At 50.4% G+C, this 26649-nt stretch overlaps 1 protein-coding gene across 1 annotated transcript in view; it reads left to right on the plus strand.

The window, feature by feature from the left end:
• The window catches only part of LOC115116507 (adhesion G protein-coupled receptor B2-like), a 154394-nt gene that overhangs the window by 98709 nt on the left and 29036 nt on the right, over positions 1 to 26649 (plus strand). The window contains exons 13-14 of the mRNA XM_065020258.1: positions 15387 to 15486; positions 16998 to 17069. Coding sequence (XP_064876330.1) covers positions 15387 to 15486; positions 16998 to 17069 — 172 coding nt within the window. The remainder of the gene's footprint in view (positions 1 to 15386; positions 15487 to 16997; positions 17070 to 26649) is intronic.

Here is a 26649-nt window from a genome sequence, read left to right on the forward strand (position 1 = left end):
TCCTTATTCCTCTCCTCTTCTTCCTCTCTCTCTCTTCCTCTCTCTCTCTTCCTCTCTCCATCTTCCTCTCTCCCTCTTCCTCTCTCCCTCTTCCTCTCTCCCTCTTCCTCTCTCTCTTCCTCCCTCCCTCTTCCCCTCTCTTCCTCTCTATCTTCCTCTCCCTCTCTCTCTCTTCCTCTATTCCTCTTCTTCTCTCTCCCTCTCTCTCTCTTCCTCTCTCTCTCTTCCTCTCTCTCTCTTCTCATCTCTCTCTCTTTCTCTCTCTCTCTTCTCTCCCCTCTCTCTCTTCCTCTCCCTCTTCCTCTCTCTCTCTTCCTCTCTCTCTCTTCCTCTCTCTCTTCCTCTCCCTCTCTTCCTCTCCCTCTTCTTCTCTCTCTCTTCCTCTCTCTCTCTCTTCCTCTCTCTCTCTTCCTCTCTCTCTCTTCCTCTCTCCTTCTTCCTCTCTCTCTCTTCCTCTCTCCCTCTTCCTCTCTCCCTCTTCCTCTCTCCTTCTTTCCCTCTTCCTCTCTCCTTCTTTCCTCTCATTTTTCCTCTCTCCCTCTTCCTCTCTCTCTCTTCCTCTCTCTCTCTTCCTCTCTCTCTCTTCCTCTCTCTCTTCCTCTCCCTCTCTTCCTCTCCCTCTTCTTCTCTCCCTCTTCCTCTCTCTTCCTCTTTCCTTCTTCCTCTCTCTCTTCCTCTCTCCTTCTTTCCCTCTCCTTCTTCCTCTCTCCCTCTTCCTCTCTCTTCCTCTCTCTCTCTTCCTCTCTTTCTCTTTTTCTCTTCCTCTCCCTCTTCTTCTCTCCCTCTTCCTCTCTCTATCACCCTCTCTCTCTTCCTCCCTCTCTCTCTTACTCTCTCCCTCTTCCTCTCTCCCTCTTCCTCTCTCCCTCTTCCTCTCTCTCTCTTCCTCTCTCTCTCTCTTCCTCTCTCTCTCTTCTTCTCTTTCTCTCTTCCTCTCTCTTCTTCTCTCCCTCTTCTTCTCTCCCTCTTCCTCTCTTCCTCTCCCCTCTCTCTCTCTTCCTCTCTCCCTCTTCCTCTCTCTCTTCTTCCTCTTCCTCTCTCTTCCTCTCCCCCTCTTCCTCTCTCTCTCTTCCTCTCGCTCTCTTCATCTCTCTCTCTTCCTCTCTCTCTCTTCATCCCTCTCTCTTCCTCTCCCTCTTCCTCTCTCTCTCTTCCTCTCCCTCTCTTCCTCTCCCTCTTCTTCTCTCCCTCTTCCTCTCTCTCTCTTCCTCTCTCTCTCTCTTCCTATCTCTTTCTTCCTCTCTCCTTCCTCTCTCTCTCTCTTCCTCTCCCTCTTCTTCTCTCCCTCTTCCTCTCGCTTCCTCTCCCCCTCTCTCTCTCTTCCTCTCTCCCTCTTCCTCTCTCTCTCTTCCTCTCTCTCTCTTCCTCTCTCCCTCTTCCTCTCTCCCTCTTCCTCTCTCTCTCTTCCTCTCTCTCTCTTCCTCTCTCTCTCTTCATCCCTCTCTCTTCCTCTCCCTCTTCCTCTCTCTCTCTTCCTCTCTCTCTCTTCCTCTCCCTCTTCTTCTCTCCCTCTTCCTCTCTCTCTCTCTTCCTCTCTCTCTCTCTTCCTCTCTCTCTCTTCCTCTCCTTCTTCCTCTCTCTCTCTTCCTCTCTCCCTCTTCCTCTCTCCTTCTTTCCTCTCCTTTTTCCTCTCTCCCTCTTCCTCTCTCTCTCTTCACCTCTCTCTCTTCCTCCCTCTCTTCCTCTCCCTCTTCTTCCTCTCCCTCTCTTCCTCTCTCTTCCTCTTTCCTTCTTCCTCTCTCTCTTCTCTCCTCTCCTTCTTTCCCCTCTCCTTCTTCCTCTCTCCCTCTTCCTCTCTCTTCCTCTCTCTCTCTTCCTCTCTTTCTCTTTTTCTCTTCCTCTCCCTCTTCTTCTCTCCCTCTTCCTCTCTCTATCACCCTCTCTCTCTTCCTCCCTCTCTCTCTTCCTCCCTCCCTCTTCCCCTCTCCCTCTTCCTCTCTCCCTCTTCCTCTCCCTCTTCCTCTCTCTCTTTCTCTCTCTCTCTTCTTCTCTCTCTCTCTCTCTCTCTCTCTCTCTCTTCCTCTCCCTCTTCTTCTCTCCCTCTTCCTCTCGCTTCCTCTCCCCCCTCTCTCTCTCTTCCTCTCTCTCTCTTCCTCTCTCTCTCTTCCTCTCTCTCTCTTCCTCTCTCCTTCTTCCTCTCTCCCTCTTCCTCTCTCCCTATTCCTCTCTCTATCACCCTCTCTCTCTTCCTCCCTCTCTCTTCCTCTCTCTCTTCCTCTCTCTCTCTTCCTCTCCCTCTCCTTCTCTCCCTCTTCCTCTCGCTTCCTCTCCCCCCTCTCTCTCTCTTCCTCTCTCCCCCTCTCTCTCTCTTCCTCTCTCTCTCTTCCTCTCTCTCTCTTCCTCTCTCCCTCTTCCTCTCTCTCTCTTCCTCTCTCTCTCTTCCTCTCTCCCTCTTCCTCTCTCCCTCTTCCTCCCGCCCTCTTCCTCTCTCTCTCTTCCTCTCTCCCTCTTCCTCCCTCTCTCTTCCTCTCTCTCTCTCTCTCTCTCTCTCTCTCTCTCTCTCTTCCTCTCCCTCTTCTATCCCTCTTCCTCTCGCTACCTCTCCCCCCTCTCTCTTCCTCTCTCTCTCTTCCTCTCTCCCTCTTCCTTTCTCTCTCTTCCCCTCTCTCTCTCTTCCTCTCTCTCTCTTCCTCTCTCTCTCCCTCTTCCTCTCTCGTTATTCCTCCCTCTCTCCCTCTTCCTCTCTTGTTATAACTCTCTCTCTCTCTTCCTCTCTCTCTCTCTCTCTCTCTCTCTGTCTCCCTCTTCCTCTCTTCCTCACTCTCTCTTCCTCTCTTCCTCTTCCTCTCTCTCTCTTCCTCTCTCCCTCTTCCTCTCTTTCTCTTCCTCTCTCTCTCCTCCTCTCTTTCGTTTATCTGTCACGGCATGCTGTCATGATCTTTGTATTCTGACTTGTTGTCCATTGCTGCTACTTTGAGGTTTGTTAAATTTTTTTCTTCTCTCTTTTTGTCCTTTCTGTGTCCCTCTCCCTCTCTTTTTGTCCTTTCTGTGTCCCTCTCCCTCTCTTTTTGTCCTTTCTGTGTCCCTCTCCCTCTCTTTTTCTCCTTTCTGTGTCCCTCTCCCTCTCTTTTTCTCCTTTCTGTGTCCCTCTCCCTCTTTTTCTCCTTTCTGTGTCCCTCTCCCTCTCTTTTTCTCCTTTCTGTGTCCCTCTCCCTCTCTTTTTCTCCTTTCTGTGTCCCTCTCCCTCTCTTTTTCTCCTTTCTGTGTCCCTCTCCATCTCTTTTTGTCCTTTCTGTGTCCCTCTCCCTCTCTTTGTCTCCTTTCTGTGTCCCTCTCCCTCTCTTTTTCTCCTTTCTGTGTCCCTCTCCCTCTCTTTTTCTCCTTTGTGTGTCCCTCTCCCTCTCTTGTTCTCCTTTCTGTGTCCCTCTCCCTCTCTCTTTTTCTCCTTTCTGTGTCCCTCTCCCTCTCTTTTTCTCCTTTCTGTGTCCCTCTCCCTCTCTTTTTCTCCTTTCTGTGTCCCTCTCCCTCTCTTTTTCTCCTTTCTGTGTCCCTCTCCCTCTCTTTTTCTCCTTTCTGTGTCCCTCCTCATCTCTTTTTCTCCTTTCTGTGTCCCTCTCCCTCTCTTTTTCTCCTTTCTGTGTCCCTCTCCCTCTCTTTTTCTCCTTTCTGTGTCCCTCTCCCTCTCTTGTTCTCCTTTCTGTGTCCCTCCCTCTCTTTTTCTCCTTTCTGTGTCCCTCTCCCTCTCCTTTTCTCCTTTCTGTGTCCCTCTCCCTCTCTTTTTCTCCTTTCTGTGTCCCTCTCCCTCTCTTTTCTCCTTTCTGTGTCCCTCTCCCTCTCTTTTTCTCCTTTCTGTGTCCCTCTCCCTCTCTTTTTCTCCTTTCTGTGTCCCTCTCCCTCTCTTTTTCTCCTTTCTGTGTCCCTCTCCCTCTCTTTTTCTCCTTTCTGTGTCCCTCTCCCTCTCTTTTTCTCCTTTCTGTGTCCCTCTCCCTCTCTTTTTCTCCTTTCTGTGTCCCTCCTCATCTCTTTTTCTCCTTTCTGTGTCCCTCTCCCTCTCTTGTTCTCCTTTCTGTGTCTCTGTCCCTCTCCCTCTCTTGTTTCTCCTTTCTGTGTCCCTCTCCCTCTTTTTCTCCTTTCTGTGTCCCTCTCCCTCTCTTTTTCTCCTTTCTGTGTCCCTCTCCCTCTCTTTTTCTCCTTTCTGTGTCCCTCCTCATCTCTTTTTCTCCTTTCTGTGTCCCTCTCCCTCTCTTTTTCTCCTTTCTGTGTCCCTCTCCCCTCTCTTTTTCTCCTTTCTGTGTCCCTCTCCTCTCTCTTTTTCTCCTTTCTGTGTCCCTCTCCCTCTCTTTTTCTCCTTTCTGTGTCCCTCTCCCTCTCTTTTTCTCCTTTCTGTGTCCCTCTCCCTCTCTTTTTCTCCTTTCTGTGTCCCTCTCCCTCTCTTTTTCTCCTTTCTGTGTCCCTCTCCCTCTCTTGTTCTCCTTTCTGTGTCCCTCTCCCTCTCTTTTTTCTCCTTTCTGTGTCCCTCTCCCTCTCTTTTTCTCCTTTCTGTGTCCCTCTCCCTCTCTTTTTCTCCTTTCTGTGTCCCTCTCCCTCTCTTTTTCTCCTTTCTGTGTCCCTCTCCCTCTCTTTTTCTCCTTTCTGTGTCCCTCCTCATCTCTTTTTCTCCTTTCTGTGTCCCTCTCCCTCTCTTGTTCTCCTTTCTGTGTCCCTCTCCCTCTCTTGTTCTCCTTTCTGTGTCCCTCTCCCTCTCTTTTTCTCCTTTCTGTGTCCCTCTCCCTCTCCTTTTCTCCTTTCTGTGTCCCTCTCCCTCTCTTTTTCTCCTTTCTGTGTCCCTCTCCCTCTCTTTTTTTCTCCTTTCTGTGTCCCTCTCCCTCTCTTTTTCTCCTTTCTGTGTCCCTCTCCCTCTCTTTTTCTCCTTTCTGTGTCCCTCTCCCTCTCTTTTTCTCCTTTCTGTGTCCCTCTCCCTCTCTTTTTCTCCTTTCTGTGTCCCTCTCCCTCTCTTTTTCTCCTTTCTGTGTCCCTCTCCCTCTCTTTTTCTCCTTTCTGTGTCCCTCCTCATCTCTTTTTCTCCTTTCTGTGTCCCTCTCCCTCTCTTGTTCTCCTTTCTGTGTCCCTCTCCCTCTCTTGTTCTCCTTTCTGTGTCCCTCTCCCTCTCTTTTTCTCCTTTCTGTGTCCCTCTCCCTCTCTTTTTCTCCTTTCTGTGTCCCTCCTCATCTCTTTTTCTCCTTTCTGTGTCCCTCTCCCTCTCTTTTTCTCCTTTCTGTGTCCCTCTCCCTCTCTTTTTCTCCTTTCTGTGTCCCTCTCCCTCTCTTTTTCTCCTTTCTGTGTCCCTCTCCCTCTCTTTTTCTCCTTTCTGTGTCCCTCTCCTCTCTTTTTCTCCTTTCTGTGTCCCTCTCCCTCTCTTTTTCTCCTTTCTGTGTCCCTCTCCCTCTCTTTTTCTCCTTTCTGTGTCCCTCTCCCTCTCTTGTTCTCCTTTCTGTGTCCCTCTCCCTATCTTTTTTCTCCTTTCTGTGTCCCTCTCCCTCTCTTTTTCTCCTTTCTGTGTCCCTCTCCCCTCACTTTTTTTTTTCTCCTTTCTGTGTCCCTCTCCCTCTCTTTTTCTCCTTTCTGTGTCCCTCTCCCTCTCTTTTTCTCCTTTCTGTGTCCCTCTCCCTCTCTTTTCTCCTTTCTGTGTCCCTCTCCCTCTCTTTTTCTCCTTTCTGTGTCCCTCTCCCTCTCTTTTTTCTCCTTTCTGTGTCCCTCCTCATCTCTTTTTCTCCTTTCTGTGTCCCTCTCCCTCTCTTTTTCTCCTTTCTGTGTCCCTCTCCCTCTCTTTTTCTCCTTTCTGTGTCCCTCTCCCTCTCTTTTTCTCCTTTCTGTGTCCCTCTCCCTCTCTTTTTCTCCTTTCTGTGTCCCTCCTCATCTCTTTTTCTCCTTTCTGTGTCCCTCCTCATCTCTTTTTCTCCTTTCTGTGTCCCTCTCCCTCTCTTGTTCTCCTTTCTGTGTCCCTCTCCCTCTCTTGTTCTCCTTTCTGTGTCCCTCTCCCTCTCTTTTTCTCCTTTCTGTGTCCCTCTCCCTCTCTTTTTTCTCCTTTCTGTGTCCCTCTCCCTCTCTTTTTCTCCTTTCTGTGTCCCTCCTCATCTCTTTTTCTCCTTTCTGTGTCCCTCTCCCTCTCTTTTTCTCCTTTCTGTGTCCCTCTCCCTCTCTTTTTCTCCTTTCTGTGTCCCTCTCCCTCTCTTTTTCTCCTTTCTGTGTCCCTCTCCCTCTCTTTTTTCTCCTTTCTGTGTCCCTCTCCCTCTCTTTTTCTCCTTTCTGTGTCCCTCTCCCTCTCTTTTTCTCCTTTCTGTGTCCCTCTCCCTCTTTTTCTCCTTTCTGTGTCCCTCCTCATCTCTTTTTCTCCTTTCTGTGTCCCTCTCCCTCTCTTTTTCTCCTTTCTGTGTCCCTCTCCCTCTCTTTTTCTCCTTTCTGTGTCCCTCTTCCTCTCTTTTTCTCCTTTCTGTGTCCCTCTCCCTCTCTTTTTCTCCTTTCTGTGTCCCTCTCCCTCTCTTTTTCTCATTTCTGTGTCCCTCTCCATCTCTTTTTGTCCGTGTGTCCATTATGTCCTTCTGTGCTTTTCACCTTTGTTTGCAACTGCACTGCCCATCCCATCCACACTGCCCATCCCATCCACACTGCCCATCCCATCCACACTGCCCATCCCATCCACACTGCCCAACCCATCCACACTGCCCATCCCATCCACACTGCCCATCCCATCCACACTGCCCATCCCATCCACACTGCCCATCCATTCCTCACTCTCATGTGTGTGAATGTGTATATGTGGTTTGCACCCCATTGCTCCCATTATTGAATGTGTGTGTTTCTGGGTCTGTGTTTGTCTTTACCATTTGTGTGTCCATCCTCCCCATCCTCTCCCCCTGTGTGACTGTCCTCCCCATCCTCTCTCCCTGTGTGTCTGTCCTCCCCATCCTCTCTCCCTGTGTGTCTGTCCTCCCCATCCTCTCCCCCTGTGTGTCTGTCCTCCCCATCCTCTCCCCCTGTGTGTCTGTCCTCCCCATCCTCTCCCCCTGTGTGTCTGTCCTCCCCATCCTCTCTCCCTGTGTGTCTGTCCTCCCCATCCTCTCTCCCTGTGTGTCTGTCCTCCCCATCCTCTCCCCCTGTGTGTCTGTCCTCCCCATCCTCTCCCTGTGTGTCTGTCCTCCCCATCCTCTCCCCTGTGTGTCTGTCCTCCCCATCCACTCCCCCTGTGTGTCTGTCCTCCCCATCCTCTCCCCCTGTGTGACTGTCCTCCCCATCCTCTCCCCTGTGTGACTGTCCTCCCCATCCTCTCTCCCTGTGTGTCTGTCCTCCCCATCCTCTCCCCTGTGTGTCTGTCCTCCCCATCCTCTCCCCTGTGTGTCTGTCCTCCCCATCCTCTCCCCCTGTGTGTCTGTCCTCCCCATCCTCTCCCCCTGTGTGTCTGTCCTCCCCATCCTCTCCCCTGTGTGACTGTCCTCCCCATCCTCTCCTCCTGTGTGTCCTCCCCCTCCATCCTGTCTGTGTCGTCCTCCTCCATCGTGTCTGTGTCGTCCTCCTCCATCATGTCTGTGTCGTCCTCCTCCATCCTGTCTGTGTCCTCCCCCTCCATCCTGTCTGTGTCCTCCTCCTCCTCCATCCTGTCTGTGTCCTCCTCCTCCATCATGTGTCTGTTCTTCTTCTCCATCATGTCTGTGTCGTCCTCCTCCATCCTGTCTGTTTCATCCTCCTCCTCCATCATGTGTCGTCCTCCTCCATCCTGTCTTTGTCGTCCTCCTCCATCATGTCTGTGTCCTCCTCCTCCATCCTGTCTGTGTCCTCCCCCTCCATCCTGTCTGTGTCCTCCTCCTCCATCATGGCTGTGTCCTCCTCCTCCATCATGTCTGTGTCCTCCTCCTCCATCATGTCTGTGTCCTCCTCCTCCATCATGTCTGTGTTTTCCTCCTCCATCATGTCTGTGTCCTTCTCCTCCATCCTGTCTGTGTCCTCCTCCATCCTGTCTGTGTCCTCCTCTATCCTGTCTGTGTCCTCCTCTATCCTGTCTGTGTCCTCCTCTATCCTGTCTGTGTCCTCCTCTATCCTGTGTCGTCCTCCTCCATTCTGTCTTTGTCGTCCTCCTCCATCATGTCTGTGTCCTCCTCCTCCATCCTGTCTGTGCCCTTCTCCTCCATCCTGTCTGTGTCCTCCTCCATCCTGTCTGTGTCCTCCTCTATCCTGTCTGTGTCCTCCTCTATCCTGTCTGTGTCCTCCTCTATCCTGTCTGTGTCCTCCTCCATCCTGTGTCGTCCTCCTCCATCCTGTCTGTGTCCTCCCCTCCATCCTGTCTGTGTCCTCCTCCTCCATCATGTCTGTGTCCTCCTCCTACATCATGTCTGTGTCCTCCTCCTCCATCATGTCTGTGTCCTCCCCCTCCATCCTGTCTGTGTCTTCCTCCTCCATCATGTCTGTGTTTTCCTCCTCCATCATGTCTGTGTCCTTCTCCTCCATCCTGTCTGTGTCCTCCTCCATCCTGTCTGTGTCCTCCTCCATCCTGTCTGTGTCCTCCTCTATCCTGTCTGTGTCCTCCTCTATCCTGTCTGTGTCCTCCTCCATCCTGTGTCGTCCTCCTCCATCCTGTCTGTGTCCTCCCCCTCCATCCTGTCTGTGTCCTCCTCCTCCATCATGTCTGTGTCCTCCTCCTACATCATGTCTGTGTCCTCCTCCTCCATCATGTCTGTGTCCTCCCCCTCCATCCTGTCTGTGTCTTCCTCCTCCATCATGTCTGTGTTTTCCTCCTCCATCATGTCTGTGTCCTTCTCCTCCATCCTGTCTGTGTCCTCCTCCATCCTGTCTGTGTCCTCCTCCATCCTGTCTGTATCCTCCTCTATCCTGTCTGTGTCCTCCTCTATCCTGTCTGTGTCCTCCTCTATCCTGTCTGTGTCCTCCTCCATCCTGTCTGTGTCCTCCTCCTCCATCCTGTCTGTGTCCTTCTCTTCCATCATGTCTGTGTCCTCCTCCATCATGTGTGCGTCCTCCTCCATCCTGTCTGTGTCGTCCTCCTCCATCCTGTCTGTGTCCTCCTCTATCCTGTCTGTGTCCTCCTCTATCCTGTCTGTGTCCTCCTCTCCATCCTGTCTGTGTCCTCCTCCTATCCTGTCTGTGTCCTCCTCCATCCTGTCTGTGTCCTCCTCTATCCTGTCTGTGTCCTCCCTCCATCCTGTCTGTGTCCTCCTCCATCCTGTCTGTGTCCTCCTCTATCCTGTCTGTGTCCTTCTCCTCCATCCTGTCTGTGTCCTCCTCTATCCTGTCTGTGTCCTCCTCCATCCTGTCTGTGTCGTCCTCCTCCATCATGTCTGTGTCATCCTCCTCCATCCTGTCTGTGTCGTCCTCCTCCTTCCTGTCTGTGTCATCCTCCTCCATCCTGTCTGTGTCCTCCTCCATCCTGTCTGTGTCCTTCTCTTCCATCATGTCTGTGTCCTCCTCCATCATGTCTGTGTCCTCCTCTATCCTGTCTCTGTCCTTCTCCTCCATCATGTCTGTGTCATCCTCCTCCATCCTGTCTATGTCCTCCTCCTCCATCCTGTCTGTGTCCTTCTCTTCCATCATGTCTGTGTCCTCCTCCATCATGTGTGCGTCCTCCTCCATCCTGTCTGTGTCGTCCTCCTCCATCCTGTCTGTGTCCTCCTCTATCCTGTCTGTGTCCTCCTCCATCCTGTCTGTGTCCTCCTCCATCCTGTCTGTGTCCTCCTCTCTATCCTGTCTGTGTCCTCCTCCATCCTGTCTGTGTCCTCCTCTATCCTGTCTGTGTCCTCCTCTATCCTGTCTGTGTCCTCCTCTATCCTGTCTGTGTCCTCCTCTATCCTGTCTGTGTCCTTCTCCTCCATCCTGTCTGTGTCCTCCTCTCCATCCTGTCTGTGTCCTCCCCTCCATCCTGTCTGTGTCCTCCTCCTCCATCATGTCTGTGTCCTCCTCCTCCATCCTGTCTGTGTCGTCCTCCTCCTTCCTGTCTGTGTCATCCTCCTCCATCCTGTCTGTGTCCTCCTCCTCCATCCTGTCTGTGTCCTTCTCTTCCATCATGTCTGTGTCCTCCTCCATCATGTCTGTGTCCTCCTCTATCCTGTCTCTGTCCTTCTCCTCCATCATGTCTGTGTCATCCTCCTCCATCCTGTCTATGTCCTCCTCCTCCATCCTGTCTGTGTCCTTCTCTTCCATCATGTCTGTGTCCTCCTCCATCATGTGTGCGTCCTCCTCCATCCTGTCTGTGTCGTCCTCCTCCATCCTGTCTGTGTCCTCCTCTATCCTGTCTGTGTCCTCCTCTATCCTGTCTGTGTCCTCCTCTATCCTGTCTGTGTCCTCCTCTATCCTGTCTGTGTCCTCCTCCATCCTGTCTGTGTCCTCCTCTATCCTGTCTGTGTCCTCCTCTATCCTGTCTGTGTCCTCCTCTATCCTGTCTGTGTCCTCCTCTATCCTGTCTGTGTCCTTCTCCTCCATCCTGTCTGTGTCCTCCTCTATCCTGTCTGTGTCCTCCTCCATCCTGTCTGTGTCGTCCTCCTCCATCATGTCTGTGTCATCCTCCTCCATCCTGTCTGTGTCGTCCTCCTCCTTCCTGTCTGTGTCATCCTCCTCCATCCTGTCTGTGTCCTCCTCCTCCATCCTGTCTGTGTCCTTCTCTTCCATCATGTCTGTGTCCTCCTCCATCATGTCTGTGTCCTCCTCTATCCTGTCTCTGTCCTTCTCCTCCATCATGTCTGTGTCATCCTCCTCCATCCTGTCTGTGTCCTCCTCCTCCATCCTGTCTGTGTCCTTCTCTTCCATCATGTCTGTGTCCTCCTCCATCATGTGTGCGTCCTCCTCCATCCTGTCTGTGTCGTCCTCCTCCATACTGTTTGTGTCGTCCTCTTCCATCCTGTCTGTGTTCTCCTCCTCCGTCCTGTCTGTGTCGTCCTCCTCCATACTGTTTGTGTCGTCCTCCTCCATACTGTTTGTGTCGTCCTCTTCTATCCTGTCTTTGTCGTCCTCCTCCATCCTGTCTGTGTCCTCCTCTATCCTGTCTCTGTCCTTATCCTCCATCATGTCTGTGTCGTCCTCCTCCATCCTGTCTCTGTCCTTATCCTCCATCATGTCTGTGTTGTCCTCCTCCATCCTGTCTCTGTCCTTATCCTCCATCATGTCTGTGTCGTCCTCCTCCATCCTGTCTGTGATCTCCTCCTCCTCCATCCTGTCTGTGTCCTTCTCTTCCATCATGTCTGTGTCCTCCTCCATCATGTGTGCGTCCTCCTCCATCCTGTCTGTGTCGTCCTCCTCCATACTGTTTGTGTCGTCCTCTTCCATCCTGTCTGTGTCCTCCTCCTCCGTCCTGTTTGTGTCGTCCTCTTCCATCCTGTCTGTGTCCTTCTCCTCCATCCTGTCTGTGTCCTTCTCCTCCTTCCTGTCTCTGTCCTTCTCCTCCATCATGTCTGTGTCCTACTCCATCATGTCTTTGTCCTCTTCCGTCCTGTCTGTGTCCTCCTCCATCCTGTCTGTGTCCTCCTCCTCCATCATGTCTCTGTCCTCCTCCTCCATCCTGTCTGTCCTTCTCCTCCATCCTGTCTGTGTCCTCCTCCTCCATCCTGTCTGTGTCCTAAAGTCCACCAGTTGAGGCGTCGCGTAGCAGACTGCTCCTGAAATGCTCCAAGTGTGGTGTGATCTCAAGTACAGCTCTCTCCAGCTCTACTGCCAGCAATGCCATGTTAGTCAAAACAACTCTCACACACCAAAACTTACCCTCACACATCAAAAGATTCCCTTACACATTGAAAGATACCCTCACACACCAAAACTTACCCTCACACACCAAAACTTACCCTCACACACCAAAACATACCCTCACACACCAAAACTTACCCTCACACATTGAAACTTACCCTCACACAACGAAAGATACCCTCACACATCGAAATATACCCTCACACATCGAAATACCCTCACACACCGATACCCTCACACACCGAAACTTACCCTCACACACCGAAACTTACCCTCACACACCAAAACTTACCCTCACACAACGAAAGATACCCTCACACATCGAAATATACCCTCACACATCGAAAGATACCCTCACACACCGAAACTTACCCTCACACATCCAAAGATACCCTCACACACGGAAACTTATACACTTTATTTCCATCTCTTACTCTCTCCTTCTCCCTCTATCTCCATCTCTATCAGTATCTCTATCAGTATCTCTATCTCCATCTCTCTCAGTATCTCTATCTCCATCTCTCTCAGTATCTCTATCTCCATCTCTCTCAGTATCTCTATCTCCATCTCTCTCAGTATCTCTATCTCCATCTCTCCCAGTATCTCTATCTCTAGCAGTATCTCTATCGCTATCTCTATCAGTATCTCTATCTCCATCTCTATCAGTATCCCTCTCTCCATATTTCTCTCTCTCTCTCTCTCCTCCCTCTCTCTCAGTATCTCTCCCTCTCTCCTTCTATCTCCATCTCTCTCCGTATCTCTCTCTCCATCTCTCTCAGTATATCTATCGCTATCTCTATCAGTATCTCTATCTCCATCTCTCTCAGTATCTCTATCTCCATCTCTATCTCCATCTCTCTCAGTATCTCTCTCAGTATCTCTATCAGTATCTCTATCAGTATCTCTATCTCCATCTCTCTCAGTATCTCTATCTCCATCTCTATCTCCATCTCTCTCAGTATCTCTATCTCCATCTCTCCCAGTATCTGTATCTCTATCAGTATCTCTATCTCCATCTATATCAGTATCTCTATCTCCATCTATCTCAGTATCTCTATCTCCATCTCTCTCAGTATCTCTATCTCCATCTCTCTCAGTAACTCTATCTCCATCTCTCTCAGTATCTCTATCGCTATCTCTATCTATCTATCTATCTATCTATCTCTATCTCTATCAATCTCTATTTTTCTCTCTCTCTCTCCCTCTCTCTCTCTCTCTCTCCCTCTCTCCCTCCCTCTCTCCCTCTCACACTCTCACACTCTCACATCACACAATCTCAGTTACAGCTGTCAGTTACTTGTCTCTCACTTGGTCGTGTTCTGCATCGATCACACAGTCTGGAGGTCCTGTGGCTTTCAGTATGCCTGATGTGTGTCACTGTGGGTGCACCTGCATACGTGTATGTCACTGTGAGTGTGCCTGCAAATGTTTGTGTGTAAGCGTGTGCATGTGTTATGAGGGTCTCGCCGTTCCAGATTCTAAAGGTTGAAGTACTCTCCTTCCTCCCTTCTACCCCTTCTCTCCCTCCTCCCCTCTCCACCTTCTATCTCTCCTCCCCTCTACCCCTTCAATCCCTCATCCCCTCTCCCCCTTCTCTCCCTCCTCCCCTCTCCCCCTTCTCTCCCTCCTCCCCTCTCCCCTTCTCTCCCTCCTCTCTTCTCCCCTCTCCCCTTCTCTCCTCTCCCCTCTCCCTTCATCTCCTTACCTCCTCCCCTCTACCCCTCCTCTCTCTCTCCTCTTCTCCTCTCCCCTCTTCTAACTATCCTCTCCCTCCCTCCCCTCTCCCTCCTCCCCTCTCACCCTTTTCTACCTCCTCTCTTCTCCACCTTCTCCCATTCTCTCTCCCCTCCCCTCTCCCCCTTCTCTACCTCCTCCCCTCTCCCCATTCTCTACCTCCTCCCCTCTCCCTCCTCCCCTCTCACCCTTACTTCTCTACCTCCTCCCCTTTCCCCCTTCTCTACCTCCTCCCCTCTCCCCATTCTCTACCTCCTCCCCTCTCCCCCTTCTCTCCCTCCTCCCCTCTCCCCCTTCTCTCCTCTCCCCTCTCCCTTCATCTCCTTACCTCCTCCCCTCTACCCCTCCTCTCTCTCTCCTCTTCTCCTCTCCCCTCTCTTCTAACTATCTTCTCCCTCCTCCCCTCTCCCTCCTCCCCTCTCACCCTTTTCTACCTCCTCCCTTCTCCACCTTCTCCGCATTCTCTCCCTCCTTCCCTCTCCCCCTTCTCTACCTCCTCTCCCTCTCCCCATTCTCTACCTCCTCCCCTCTCCCCCTTCTCTCCCTCCTCCCCTCTCCCCCTTCTCTCCCTCCTCCCCTCTCCCCCTTCTCTCCCTCCTCCCCCTCTCCCCTTCTCTCCTCTCTCCCCTCTCCCTTCATCTCCTTACCTCCTCCCATCTACCCCTCCTCTCTCTCTCCTCTTCTCCTCTCCCCCTCTTCTAACTATCTTCTCCCTCCTCCCCTCTCACCCTTTTCTACCTCCTCCCTTCTCCACCTTCTCCGCATTCTCTCCCTCCTTCCCTCTCCCCTTCTCTACCTCCTCCCCTCTCCCCATTCTCTACCTCCTCCCTCTCCCCCTTCTCTCCCTCCTCCCCTCTCCCCCTTCTCTCCCTCCTCCCCTCTCCCCCTTCTCTCCCTCCTCCCCTCTCCCCTTCTCTCCTCTCCCCTCTCCCTTCATCTCCTTACCTCCTCCCATCTACCCCTCCTCTCTCTCTCCTCTTCTCCTCTCCCCCTCTTCTAACTATCTTCTCCCTCCTCCCCTCTCCCTCCTCCCCTCTCACCCTTTTCTACCTCCTCCCTTCTCCACCTTCTCCGCATTCTCTCCCTCCTTCCCTCTCCCCTTCTCTACCTCCTCCCCTCTCCCCATTCTCTACCTCCTCCCCTCTCCCCCTTCTCTCCCTCCTCCCCTCTCCCCTTCTCTACCTCCCCCCCTCTTCCCTTCTCTCCCTACTCCCCTCTCCCCTTCTCCCCTCTCCCCTCTCCCCTTCATCTCCTTACCTCTTCCCCTCTACCCCTCCTCTCTCTCTCCTCTCCCTCTTCTCCTCTCCCTCTTCTCCTCTCCCCCTCTTCTAACTATCCTCTCCCTCCTCCCCTCTCCCCCTTCTCTCCCTCCTCCCCTCTCACCCTTTTCTACCTCCTCCCTTCTCCCCCTTATCCGCATTCTCTCCCTCCTCTCCTCTCCCCCTTCTCTCCTCTCCCCTCTCCCCTTCATCTCCTTACCTCCTTCCCTCTACCCCTCCTCTCTCCTCTCCCTCTTCTCCTCTCCCCCTCTTCTAACTATCCTCTTCCTCCTCCCCTCTCCCCCTTCTCTCCCTCCTCCCCTCTCCCCCTTCTCTCCCTTTTCTCATCTCCCTCTCCCCTTCCTCTCCCCTTAATCTCCTTACCTCCTCCCCCTCTCCCCTCCTCTCTCTCTCCTCTCCCTCCTCTCCTCTCCCCCTCCTCTAACTATCCTCTCCCTCCTCCCATCTCCCTCTCCCTCCTCCCCTTCTCTCCCCCTCCTCTAACTATCCTCTCCCTCCTCCTCCCATCTCCCCCCTCTCCTTCCCCTCCTCCCATCTCCCCTTCCCCTCCTCTACCCCTCCTCTCTCCTCTATCCTCTCCCTCCTCCCATCTCCCTCCTCCCCTCTTCCCCTCCTCTATCCCTCCTCTCCCCCTCCTCTAACTATCCTCTCCCTCCTCCCCTCTTCCCCTCCTCTACCCCTCCTCTCCTCTCTCCTCTTGTCGTTCTTCTCTCTCAGGGCGTCCCTATGGAGTTCCTGTGTAGTTCTCCCTCTGCTGGCTCTGACCTGGATGTCTGCTGTGTTGGCCATCACCGATCGCCGCTCCACACTGTTCCAGGTACACTTTGCTGTTTTCACACTTACATACATCTGCATATACACATCTGCACACACACGCACGCACGCACGCACGCACGGACGCACGCACGCACGCACGCACGCACGCACGCACGCACGCACGCACGCACGCACGCACGCACACACACACACACACACACACACACACACACACACACGTATCCAAGCTTGTATAACAATGTACTGTATACACTCTTTCAAACTCACTAACCTTTGCATGCACTTATACACACACTGATACACACACTGATACACACACTCATAAACCAACAAGCTGTCACAGTCTCATGTCAGAATTAGACTTTCATCCATGTTTCTTAAATGTCATATTTCAAAGTTGTTCCAAAACTCACATTTCAAAATGTTTAAGGTTAAGTTTAAGCATTAACTTGGAATTTCTAAGGTTAGGGTTTAGGTTTGGAAAAGGCTTTAAACAGAAATCTGAAAAACAGCTTTCTATTCCAGGATTAGACCATGCAACCTTTTGCACCAGAGGCAGATGCTTAGGCAGACACTACTGCCTATCCATCATCCCCATCCACAGCACCCAAGCAAAACCCAGACCTACTTGTAACTAACAGCGCTCACTGTTGCCACCAGTTGCCCGATCTCCATGTCATCTCCTGACATCCTCACTGGAGTCCTGGCTGCATTCAAACTCTCATACACACTGATACACACACTGAAACACACACTGAAACACACACTGAAACACACACTGATACACACACAGATACACACACTGATACACACACTGATACACACACTGAAACACACACAGATACACACACTGAAACACACACTGATACACCCACTGGTGCACCCACTGAAATACACACTGATACACACACAGATACACACACTGATACACACACTGATACACACACTGGTACACACACTGAAACAAACACTGGTACACACACTGAAACACACACTGGTACACACACTGAAACACACACTGATACACACACTGATACACACACTGATACACACACTGATACACACACTGAAACACACACTGATACACACACTGATACACACACTGAAACACACACTGAAACACACACTGAAACACACACTGGTACACACACTGAAACACACACTGAAACACACACTGAAACACACACTGGTACACACACTGGTACACACACTGGTACACACACTGGTACACACACTGAAACACACACTGATACACACACTGATACACACACTGATACACACACTATCTCTCTGTCATTGTCTCTCTCTCTCTCTACCTCTACCTCTACCTCTCTCTCTCTACCTCTGGCTCTCTCGCTCTATCTCTCTCTACCTGTCTCTCTCCCTCTCCAGTTCTCTCTCGGTCTCTCTCTGCCTATATCTCTCTCTCTCTCTCTCTCTCTGTCTCTCCCTCTCTGTCTCTGTCTCTGTCTCCCTGTCTCTCTGTCTCCCTCTCTATCTCTCTGACTCTCTCTTTTTATGGTACCTGACAGACGTTCTAATCTCTTTCAGGTTCTGTTTGCTGTCTTTGACTCTGTCCAGGGTTTCGTCATCATTACTGTCCACTGTGCCATGCGCCGCGAGGTTAGTGTGTGTCTGAGTGTGTCTGTGTGTTTACTGTATGTAGGTATATGAAGAAATTCAGTTTAATTCCTGAATTGAAACCCAAACCCTGCTACAGGTGGTCTCGTTTTCTCCTACTGAAGCGTACAGTACCAGCTAGCTAGATCGACAGAGGTTCAGCCCATACAGTACAAGCTAGCTAGATCAACAGAGGTTCAGCCCAGACAGTACCAGCTAGCAAGATCAACCGAGGTTCAGCCCAGACAGTACCAGCTAGCTAGATAGACAGAGGTTCAGCCCAGACAGTACAAGCTAGCTAGATAGACCGAGGTTCAACACAGACAGTACCAGCTAGCTAGATAGACAGAGGTTCAGCCCAGACAGTACAAGCTAGCTAGATCAACAGAGGTTCAGCCCAGACAGTACCAGCTAGCTAGATAGACAGAGGTTCAGCCCAGACAGTACAAGCTAGCTAGATAGACCGAGGTTCAACACAGACAGTACCAGCTAGCTAGATAGACAGAGGTTCAGCCCACACAGTACAAGCTAGCTAGATAGACCGAGGTTCAGCCCAGACAGTACCAGCTAGCTAGATAGACAGAGGTTCAGCCCAGACAGTACCAGCTAGCTAGATAGACCGAGGTTCAACACAGACAGTACCAGCTAGCTAGATAGACAGAGGTTCAGCCCAGACAGTACCAGCTAGCTAGATAGACCGAGGTTCAACCCAGACAGTACCAGCTAGCTAGATAGACCGAGGTTCAACACAGACAGTACCAGCTAGCTAGATAGACAGAGGTTCAGCCCAGACAGTACAAGCTAGCTAGATAGACCGAGGTTCAACACAGACAGTACCAGCTAGCTAGATAGACAGAGGTTCAGCCCAGACAGTACAAGCTAGCTAGATCAACAGAGGTTCAGCCCAGACAGTACCAGCTAGCTAGATAGACAGAGGTTCAGCCCAGACAGTACAAGCTAGCTAGATAGACCGAGGTTCAACACAGACAGTACCAGCTAGCTAGATAGACAGAGGTTCAGCCCACACAGTACAAGCTAGCTAGATAGACCGAGGTTCAACACAGACAGTACCAGCTAGCTAGATAGACAGAGGTTCAGCCCATACAGTACAAGCTAGCTAGATCAACAGAGGTTCATCCCAGACAGTACCAGCTAGCTAGATAGACAGAGGTTCAGCCCAGACAGTACAAGCTAGCTAGATAGACCGAGGTTCAACACAGACAGTACCAGCTAGCTAGATAGACAGAGGTTCAGCCCAGACAGTACCAGCTAGCTAGATAGACCGAGGTTCAACACAGACAGTACCAGCTAGCTAGATAGACAGAGGTTCAGCCCACACAGTACCAGCTAGCTAGATAGACAGAGGTTCAGCACAGACAGTACCAGCTAGCTAGATAGACAGAGGTTCAGCCCAGACAGTACCAGCTAGCTAGATAGACCGAGGTTCAACCCAGACAGTACCAGCTAGCTAGATAGACCGAGGTTCAACACAGACAGTACCAGCTAGCTAGATAGACAGAGGTTCAGCCCAGACAGTACCAGCTAGCTAGATAGACCGAGGTTCAACACAGACAGTACCAGCTAGCTAGATAGACAGAGGTTCAGCCCAGACAGTACAAGCTAGCTAGATCAGACAGAGGTTCAGCCCAGACAGTACCAGCTAGCTAGATAGACAGAGGTTCAGCCCAGACAGTACCAGCTAGCTAGATAGACCGAGGTTCAACCCAGACAGTACCAGCTAGCTAGATAGACAGAGTTTCAGTCCAGACAGTACCAGCTAGCTAGATCAACAGAGGTTCAGCCCAGACAGTACCAGCTAGCTAGATAGACAGAGGTTCAGCCCAGACAGTACCAGCTAGCTAGATAGACAGAGGTTCATCCCAGACAGTACCAGCTAGCTAGATAGACAGAGGTTCAGCCCAGACAGTACCAGCTAGCTAGATAGACCGAGGTTCAACACAGACAGTACCAGCTAGCTAGATAGACAGAGGTTCAGCCCAGACAGTACCAGCTAGCTAGATAGACAGAGGTTCAGCCCAGACAGTACCAGCTAGCTAGATAGACCGAGGTTCAACACAGACAGTACCAGCTAGCTAGATAGACAGAGGTTCAGCCCAGACAGTACCAGCTAGCTAGATAGACCGAGGTTCAACCCAGACAGTACCAGCTAGCTAGATAGACAGAGATTCAGCCCAGACAGCACCAGCTAGCTAGATAGACCGAGGTTCAGCCCAGACAGTACCAGCTAGCTAGATAGACAGAGGTTCAGCCCAGACAGTGCAAGCTAGCTAGATAGACAGAGGTTCAGCCCAGACAGTACCAGCTAGCTAGATAGACCGAGGTTCAACCCAGACAGTACCAGCTAGCTAGATAGACAGAGTTTCAGTCCAGACAGTACCAGCTAGCTAGATAGACCGAGGTTCAGCCCAGACAGTACCAGCTAGCTAGATAGACAGAGGTTCAGCCCAGACAGTACCAGCTAGCTAGATAGACAGAGGTTCATCCCAGACAGTACCAGCTAGCTAGATAGACAGAGGTTCAGCTCAGACATGGGAGGATTACTCTGCTTCAGCCTATATTAATATAATAGAGTTTTGTCCAGATGATCCAGGACTCCTATAAAGAGATTAGTAAAACACTGTATGAATTAAGATGATAAGTCCCCAGTCCAATGCCCTCACTGTCCATTCTCAACAGACACACACAGAGTCTCGAAATACCCATTTACTAGCCACACACACACGCGCGCGCGCACACGCGCACACCACACACACACACACAACCTAGACCCACTCCAATTCGCATACCGCCCCAACAGATCCACAATCTCAATCTCAGATGACACAATCTCAATTGCACTCCATACTTTCCTTTCCCACCTGGACAAAAGGGACACATATGTGAGAATGCTGTTCATTGATCCTCTGATCCACAACACCGGTTCCCCTCAGGGGTGTGTGCTTAGTCCCGTCCTGTACTCCCTGTTCACCCAGGACTGTGTGGCCAAACGCGACTCCAACACCATCATTAAGTTTGCTGATAACACAGCAGTTGTAGGCCTGATCACCGACAACGATGATACACCCTATAGGGAGGAGGTCAAAGACATGTCAGTGTGGTGCCAGGCCAACAGCCTCTCTCTCAATGTGATCAAGACAAAGGCGATGATCGTGGACTACAGGAAAAGGAGGGCCGAACAGGCCCCCATTAACATCAACGGGGCTGAAGTGAGGCACGTTAGAGAGTTTCAAAGTTCCTTGGTGTCCACATCACCAAAAAACTATCATGGTCCAAACACACCTAGACGGTCATGAAGAGGGCACGACAGCACATTTCCCCCCTCAACATTTGACATGGGTCCCCGGCTACACCATTGAGAGCATCGTGACTGGTTGCATCGCCTGGTATGGCAACTGCTCGGAATCTGACCGTAAGGCGCTACAGAGGGTAGTGTGAACGGCCCAGTACATCACTGGGGCCAAGCTTCCTGCCATCCAGGACCTATATACCAGGCGGTGTCAAGGCCCAAAAAATTATCAAAGACTCCAGTCACCCAAGTTAATCGCACGGCAAGTGGTACAGGAGCGCCAAGTCTAGGTCTAAAAAACTCCTTCGCAGCTTCTACCGCCCAGACTATTTACATTGACCCCTCCCCCCCGTTGTTTTTACACTGCCGCTACTCACTGTTTATTATCTAAGCTCTATGCATATTCACTTTACCCCTACCTACATGTACATATTACCTCGACTAACCTGTACCCCTGCACATTTACTCGGTACCGGTTCCCCCTGTATATAGCTTCGTTATTGTTATGTAATTCTACTGTGTTACTTTTTATTGAGTAAATATTTTCTTAACTCCATTTCTTGAACTGCATTGTTGGTTAACCTCTAGCGTCGAGCAATCCCGTATCCGGGAGCGTAATTATAGCCTCAAGCTCATTACCATAACGCAACATTAACTTATCATGAAAATCGCAAATGAAATGAAATAAATATATTGGCTCACAAGCTTAGCCTTTTGTTAACAACACTGTCATCTCAGATTTTCAAAATATGCTTTTCAACCATAGCTACACAAGCATTTGTGTAAGAGTATTGATAGCTAGCATAGCATTAAGCCTAGCATTCAGCAGGCAACATTTTCACAAAAACAAGAAAAGCATTCAAATAAAATAATTTACCTTTGAAGAACTTCGGATGTTTTCAATGAGGAGACTCTCAGTTAGATAGCAAATTTTCAGTTTTTCCAAAACGATTACTTGTGTAGGAGAAATCGCTCCGTTTTGTTCATCACGTTTGGCTAAGAAAAAACGTTTTACCAAATTAACTCCATAATATCGACAGAAACATGGCAAACGTTGTTTAGAATCAATCCTCAAGGTGTTTTTCACATATCTATTCGATGATAAATCATTCGTGGCAGATGTGTTTCTCCTCGAAGCAAATAGACGCAGCTGGAGATTACGCAATAATTGCAACGGAGGACACCAAGCGGCCACCTGGTAGATGTAGTCTCTTAAGGTCAATCTTCCAATGATTTGCCTACAAATACGTCACAATGCTGTCGACACCTTGGGGAAACGACAGAAAGTCTAAGCTCATTCGTGACCCATACACAGCCATATAAGGAGACATTGGAACACAGCGCATTCAAAATCTGGGACACTTCCTGTATGAAATTTCATCTTGGTTTCGCCTGTAGTATTAGTTCTGTGGCACTCACAGACAATATCTTTGCAGTTTTGGAAACGTCAGAGTGTTCCCTTTCCAAAGCTGTCAATTATATGCATAGTCGAGCATCTTTTCGTGACAAAATATCTTGTTTAAAACGGGAACGTTTTTTTATCCATAAATTAAAAGAACGCCCCGTATATCCAAGAAGTTAAGGGCTCGTAAGTCAGCATTTCACTGTAAGGTCTGCACCTGCTGTATTTGGCGCATGTGACAAATAACATTTGATTTGATTTAATATAATGCACACACACACAAACACACATGCACACACACACACACACACATCCGTGTACTCACACACACACACACTCACACGGCCCCCTATTGTGCACAAACATCAGACAAATATTTGATCCATTCCGTGGCTACACAACATCTCTCTGTGTCACGCCCTGGCCATAGAGGCTTTTTATTCTCTATTTTGGTTAGGCCAGGGTGTGACTAGGGTGGCCATTCTATGTCCTTTTTTCTATGTTTTGTATTTCTATGTCTTGGCCTGGTATGGTTCTCAATCAGGGACAGCTGTCTATCGTCCTCTCTGATTGAGAACCATACTTAGGTACCCTTTTCCCCCACCTGTTTTGTGGGAAGTTAACTTTGACTTTGTTCAGGGCACATAGCCCAAAACTTATCGGTTTGTCTTTGTTCAGGGCACATAGTCCAAAGCTTCACGGTTTGTCTTTGTTCAGGGCACATAGCCCAAAGTTTCACGGTTTGTCTTTGTTCAGGGCACATAGCCCAAAGCTTCACGGTTTGTCTTTGTTCAGGGCACATAGCCCAAAGCTTCACGGTTTGTCTTTGTTCAGGGCACATAGCCCAAAGCTTCACGGTTTGTCTTTGTTCAGGGCACATAGCCCAAAGCTTCACGGTTTGTCTTTGTTCAGGGCACATAGCCCAAAGCTTATCGGTTTGTCTTTGTTCAGGGCACATAGTCCAAAGCTTCACGGTTTGTCTTTGTTCAGGGCACATAGCCCAAAGTTTCACAGTTTGTCTTTGTTCAGGGCACATAGCCCAAAGCTTCACGGTTTGTCTTTGTTCAGGGCACATAGCCCAAAGATTTGTTCACACATAGCCCAAAGCTTCACGGTTTGTCTTTGTTCAGGGCAAAGCATAGCCCAAAGCTTCACGGTTTGTCTTTGTTCAGGGCACATAGCCCAAAGCTTCACGGTTTGTCTTTGTTCAGGGCACATAGCCCAAAGCTTCAGCTTTGTTCAGGGCAAGCCCAAAGCTTTGTCTTTGTTCACGCCCAAAGCTTCACGTTTGTCTTTGTTCAGGGCAGGGCATAGCCCAAAGCTTCACGGTTTGTCTTTGTTCAGGGCACATAGCCCAAAGCTTCACGGTTTGTCTTTGTTCAGGGCACATAGCCCAAAGTTTTGTCACGGGCACATAGCCCAAAGCTTCACGTTTGTCTTTGTTCAGGGCACATAGCCCAAAGCTTCACGGTTTGTCTTTGTTCAGGGCACATAGCCCAAAGTTTCACGGTTTGTCTTTGTTCAGGGCACATAGCCCAAAGCTTCAAGCTTCACGCCCAAAGCTTGTCTTTGTTCAGGGCACATAGCCCAAAGCTTCACGGTTTGTCTTTGTTCAGGGCACATTTGTCTTTGTTCAGCCCAAAGCTTCACGGTTTGTCTTTGTTCAGGGCACATAGCCCAAAGCTTCACGGTTTGTCTTTGTTCAGGGCTTTGTTCACATAGCCCAAAGCTTTGTTCAGGGCACATAGCCCAAAGCTTCACGGTTTGGTTTTGTTCTTTGTTTTGTCGGCATCATTTTTAATAAAGAGAAAATGTACGCTTACCATGCTGCACCTTGGTCCAGTCCTTCAGCCAGCCGTGACAGAACTTACCATGCTGCACCTTGGTCCAGTCCTTCAGCCAGCCGTGACAGAACTTACCATGCTGCACCTTGGTCCAGTCCTTCAGCCAGCCGTGACAAAACTTACCATGCTGCACCTTGGTCCAGTCCTTCAGCCAGCCGTGACAGAACTTACCATGCTGCACCTTGATCCAGTCCTTCAGCCAGCCGTGACACTCTGTCTCTCCCCCCGATATGATATACATCACTTAATTCTTTATTGAGTAAACATATAGTTGGACATTAATGGACAAAAACTTTAAGTCATACAGTATATGTTAAATCAATATCACAAAAGCATAGGATTAGAGTTGCCCAAATCCAGGAATTATTTGAGTAAATATTTAAATCTCTGTCAGGGACTGAACCTAATCCGTAATAGCTGCAGCACAACGGGCAAGCGGGTGATGTTGTCTCTTGGATGGAGAGAGACGTGCAGAGGAGAAGAGGGAGAGGAAAGGGGGAGAGAGACTGTGTAAAAAAGTTGCGGAGAGGAATAGAGGCACAGAGGCAGAGGGAAGATGGGGATTGAAAGAACATACAGTTCATGGATCTATAGAGAGGGTGTGTTGCAGAGTGTCACGATGTGTGTATCAGAACGAGAGAGAGAGAGAGAATGTGAGAGAGGGAGGGTGAGGGAGGGGAGAGGGAGAGAGAAGGAGGGAGAGAGAGAATGTGAGAGAGGGAGGGTGAGAGAGAATGTGAGAGAGGGAGGGTGAGGGAGAATGTGAGAGAGGGAGGGTGAGGGAGAATGTGAGAGAGGGAGGGTGAGGGATAATGTGAGAGAGGGAGGGTGAGGGAGAATGTGAGAGAGGAAGGGTGAGGGAGAATGTGAGAGAGGGAGGGAGAGAGAGAATGTGAGAGAGGGAGGGTGAGGGAGAATGTGAGAGAGGGAGGGTGAGAGACGGAGGGAGAGAGAGAATGTGAGAGAGGGAGGGTGAGAGAGAATGTGAGAGAAGGAGGGAGAGAGAGAATGTGAGAGAGGGAGGGTGAGGGAGAATGTGAGAGAGGGAGGGTGAGAGAGAATGTGAGAGAGGGAGGGTGAGGAGAATGTGAGAGAGGGAGGGTGAGAGAGAATGTGAGAGAAGGAGGGAGAGAGAGAATGTGAGAGAGGGAGGGTGAGGGAGAATGTGAGAGAGGGAGGGTGAGAGAGAATGTGAGAGAGGGAGGGTGAGGGAGAATGTGAGAGAGGGAGGGTGAGGGAGAATGTGAGAGAGGGAGGGTGAGAGACGGAGGGAGAGAGAGAAATGTGAGAGAGGGAGGGTGAGAGAGAATGTGAGAGAAGGAGGGAGAGAGAGAATGTGAGAGAGGGAGGGTGAGGGAGAATGTGAGAGAGGGAGGGTGAGAGAGAATGTGAGAGAGGGAGGGTGAGGGAGAATGTGAGAGAGGGAGGGTGAGGGAGAATGTGAGTGAGGGAGGGAGATAGAGAATGTAAGAGAGGGAGGGTGAGGGAGAATGTGAGAGAAGGAGGGAGAGAGAGAATGTCAGAGAGGGAGGGTGAGGGAGAATGTGAGAGAAGGAGGGAGAGAGAGAATGTGAGACAGGGAGGGTGAGGGAGAGAGAGAGAGAGGGAGGGTGAGGGAGAATGTGAGAGAAGGAGGGAGAGAGAGAATGTCAGAGAGGGAGGGTGAGGGAGAATGTGAGACAGGGAGGGAGAGAGAATGTGAGAGAGGGAGCGTGAGGGAAAATGTGAGAGAGGGAGGGAGAGAGAGAATGTGAGAGAGGGAGGGTGAGGGAGAATGTGAGAGAAGGAGGGACAGAGAGAATGTGAGAGAGGGAGGGTGAGGGAGAATGTGAGAGCGGGAGGGTGAGAGAGAATGTGAGAGAGGGAGGGTGAGGGAGAATGTGAGAGAGGGAGGGAGAGAGAGAATGTCAGAGAGGGAGGGTGAGGGAGAATGTGAGAGAGGGAGGGAGAGAGAGAATGTGAGAGAGGGAGGGTGAGGGAGAATGTGAGAGAGGGAGGGAGAGAGAGAATGTGAGAGAGGGAGGGTGAGGGAGAATGTGAGAGAGGGAGGGTGAGAGAGAATGTGAGAGAGGGAGGGTGAGGGAGAATGTGAGAGAGGGAGGGAGAGAGAGAATGTGAGAGAGGGAGGGTGAGGGAGAATGTGAGAGAGGGAGGGAGAGAGAGAATGTGAGAGAGGGAGGGTGAGGGAGAATGTGAGAGAGGGAGGGAGAGAGAGAATGTGAGAGAGGGAGGGTGAGGGAGGGAGTATAGATCCATAGGAAACCCATTTGACTTTGAGATGAGAAGTACGCAGCCATCAGAGTGCCAACTCACCCAGCAGGGGATGAGGAAAGCAGAGTTAACATAGAGAGGATGGAGAGAGAGAAAGAAATACAGAGAGAGAGATGCAGAGAGCGAGGGAAGGAGATAGATGGAGAGAGAGAGAGAGAGAGAGAGAGAGAGATGGAATGAGCGGCGATACTTCAGTGAATGCACTATTCATCTGACACGGGCTCTGTTCTGATCCAATATGCAGTCTCTCTCTCTCTCTCTCTCTCTCTCTCTCTCTCTCTCTCTCTGTCTCTCTCTCTCTCTGTCTCTCTCTCTCTCCCCTCTCTCGCGCTCTCTCTCTCTCTCTCCCTCTCTCTCTCTCTCTCTCCCTCTCTCGCTCTCTCTCTCTCTCTCTCTCTCTCTCTCTCTCTCTCTCTCTCTCTCTCTCTCTCTCACACACACACACACCGAACACCCGCTGTGAGTGAAGATGGCTTTTCTTTGGCGCTGCGGCTCACTTCAGTGTTCTGTTCTCAGATTCCACTCATAGGGTGGTAATTTGTTGTCCTACTCAGCAGCCACTCAGATGAAAGTCAGTAATTTGTATGCTCAGGTGAAGATATGGTTGTCTTGATATCCTGGAGGGATGAAAGGACACAGATTACATATTAGCAGGGTTTATTGAGTCAGACACAACAACTACACAAAATCAAACTGAATTAAGTTGCATTTAAAATAGTAACACACTTTACAGTAAAATAATTTAAATGAAGGAGAAAA

This window comes from Oncorhynchus nerka, linkage group LG7 (genome assembly GCF_034236695.1).
Source record: "Oncorhynchus nerka isolate Pitt River linkage group LG7, Oner_Uvic_2.0, whole genome shotgun sequence".
Classification (NCBI taxonomy): Eukaryota; Metazoa; Chordata; class Actinopteri; order Salmoniformes; family Salmonidae; genus Oncorhynchus; species Oncorhynchus nerka.